This window comes from Postia placenta (genome assembly GCF_002117355.1).
Source record: "Postia placenta MAD-698-R-SB12 unplaced genomic scaffold POSPLAscaffold_249, whole genome shotgun sequence".
Classification (NCBI taxonomy): domain Eukaryota; kingdom Fungi; phylum Basidiomycota; class Agaricomycetes; order Polyporales; family Adustoporiaceae; genus Rhodonia; species Rhodonia placenta.
Genome location: NW_020170080.1, coordinates 1 through 2,733, shown reverse-complemented (window position 1 = coordinate 2,733; position 2,733 = coordinate 1). Strand labels below are relative to the sequence as shown.

The 2,733-nt window shown below is 56.1% G+C and overlaps 1 protein-coding gene across 1 annotated transcript; it reads left to right on the top strand.

Annotated features, from left to right (window-relative positions):
• Positions 1 to 1,513: 1,513 nt before the first annotated feature.
• POSPLADRAFT_1063385 (hypothetical protein) lies at positions 1,514 to 2,325 on the top strand (the record flags this gene model as incomplete). Its single annotated transcript, XM_024481650.1, has 2 exons — positions 1,514 to 1,947; positions 2,004 to 2,325. The coding sequence occupies 2 exons, from the start codon at positions 1,514 to 1,516 to the stop codon at positions 2,323 to 2,325; spliced, it is 756 nt and encodes a 251-aa protein (XP_024332663.1).
• Between the last annotated feature and the right edge of the window lie 408 nt (positions 2,326 to 2,733).

Below are 2,733 nucleotides of genomic sequence, written 5' to 3'. Positions count from 1 at the left end.
CGGGCTCGAACCCGCGACCTCTGTACTACATACCGGATACGGACGCATCACTATCTACTGTACGATTAGATTAGATGGGGCGGCAGCGCACGGCACAGCTCGGGCTCCGCTGACATAGCCGCTCTGACTCACCGGCCCCCGGGGCCGCGTCGGCATGCTGCGCACAGACCAGCTGCGCACGGACCAACGCGCACAGCCTGCCCTAATCTCCCCATGTATATAAGCCGGCCTCTGCTGCCCTAGGGACCTCAGTTTCGACCTCTTGTCCCTAGGTCAGTAAGCTCTCTTGTACTTACTTATCTTCCCTTACTAACTAATATATTCTTGTCCCTAGCCTTAGGTTTGAGCCTAGCTCACCATCGCTTCGGTAAGATAAGTCGAACGCCCCCAGCGTTTGGTTTTCCCCTGTCGCTCGACCCTAAGTCGCGACACAGCCCCGCGTGGTCAGGAACGAGCTCGAAAGCTCAGGCGCGCGAGTAGCCGGGGGCTGGAGGCCCCTATCGTAGTATATAACGACCGAAGCGCGATGTACGTACCGCGCGCGATTGTCCCTTACGGGCATTGCTACGCCCGTGGACAAACGCGCCCCGCGCCGTTTGCACTGTTGTTCCAACAAACTCAAGGACGTCGTCCGCGGACCAGCCGCATTGGGCACGCAACTGGTGGGTATGGTCGTTGTCATGAGTTGGTATGGTGTCTAGCCGTTTTTTAATTTTTTCCATTTCACGGGCTCGAACCCGCGACCTCTGTACTACATACCTGATATGGACGCGTCGTTATCTACTGTACGATTAGATTAGATGGGGCGGCAGTGCATGGCACAGCTCGGGCTCCGCTGACACAGCCACTCTGACTCACTAGCCCCTGGGGCCGCCTCAGCATGCTGCGCACAGACCAGCTGCACACAGACCAGTGTGCGCAGCCTCCCCTAAACTCCTCCTGTATATAAGCCGGCCTCTGCTGCCCTAGGGACCTCAGTTTCGACCTCTTGTCCCTAGGTCAGTAAGCCCTCCATTGTATTCTTTCTTACCTCACTAACTAATACATTTACTTGTCCCTAGCCTTAGGTTTGAGCGTACCTCACCATCGCTTTGGTAAGACTTAGTCGGACACCCCCAGCCTTTAGGTTTTCTCCAGTCGCTTGACCTCAAGTCGCGACATTAGGTCGAAACTCCCCAAGCTGCCGGCATCCTCACGGGACTTCTACATTCACCTTCCTTTCCCACAGGTTGGGTGGTGCGCACCCCTACAATACCCTACGGTACATACGATACATAGATAGCCCTACTATACATCGCCACCCCTAGAGGAACGAACTCTTCAGCACCTGCACTTCAGTGGGCGGTGTTTGTCCTCACAGACGCGTGGTCTAGGTTCCTGCTGCATACTAGCCAAAAGCAGTACTGGGCCCCACGTGAACTGCGAACCTCAGGGTCTTCTCAGGTGCCGTAGCGTAAGCTAGTGTAGTACGGCCATTTTTAGTACGTGCACCTCCCTGTCCTCCCCCCATCCAATGTGGCTGCCTGCCAAGGTCAAGTTCACGCATTCGACTCTCAGGACCTTATCGACGTCTACCTCCCAGACGGCCCTGAGCCTGCCCTCTACCATTGCAAACAGCAGCCGTGCCCTAACCGGACACCCCAATCGATCGCGGAAGATTACCCGCGCTACAAGGCGATCCGACGAGCACAACATCCGCTCGGCCCTCGAAGCACCCTTGCATCTTGATCTGCCTCGCGGCACTCTCGCCCTGTCTCCCCTACCTCCCACCTTCCCCAAACTATTGCCGAGTCCAGTCGAGTACAAGGAGATCTCCCTCCAGACCCTGCACCAGAGCCTGAGCCTGAGGAGAGTGCGAGTGAAGAAGGAGTCTCGGAGTCCGAGTCCGCGGATCCTACTCGGGCCGCCTCGCCAGCAGCGCTCGCCCCCACGTCAGCAGTCCCTGACGTACGTGACCCCCCCACCGAACTTCCTTCGGCGCCTTCACCGCCGACTCCACTGAGAGGCCGCTCGAGCACTCGCTCCTCTCGAAGTTCAACCAGCGGAGGGCCACCACAGCCGCCTCCGCCCCCGCAGCATCCTCCGTCCCCCCCGACGCCGATAATGTTGTTCCCTGTAGCAACCCCCGACAAGGAGACTTTGAAGCTCCTCCTCCCACTCCGATACGATGGCAAAACCGTCATCGCGTGCGACAGATTCCTGTTGCAACTCCACATTTATTGGTTGATCAACACGTCGTTGACAACCATCGAACTCAAGGTGCAGGTTGCGCTTAGCCTGCTCGACGGAGATGCCCGCTGTCACAGTTTCCCTAATTTTACCTAATTTTTCCGCTATTTCTGCGGACATATCAAAGGGTATAGGGACTTATCCATACTTATCCGTCCGCATATGGGTACAGCTGCATATCTAAGGGGTTATCCGCTTAAATAAGCGACACATGATCTTGTTCTGGACACATCAGGCTGGACTCTGATGCCGGACCTTTTCTAGATAGAAACCAGACTCCTTCTGGACCATGACATCATTCTGACATCATAGGTAGGAGCTAGGCTCAGGCACTAGGCCATAGGCCGGTCAATTCTAGACCCTAGGCCCAGGGCAGGGCAGGGCCAGACTATGACATCATATATGACATCATAGAGCACATGATACTTAGTAATCCTTACCCAGCTAGGTACCAGGGGTCCATTACCGGTCCCTGGGGGTTTCCTCGATGTATATAAAGCAGCA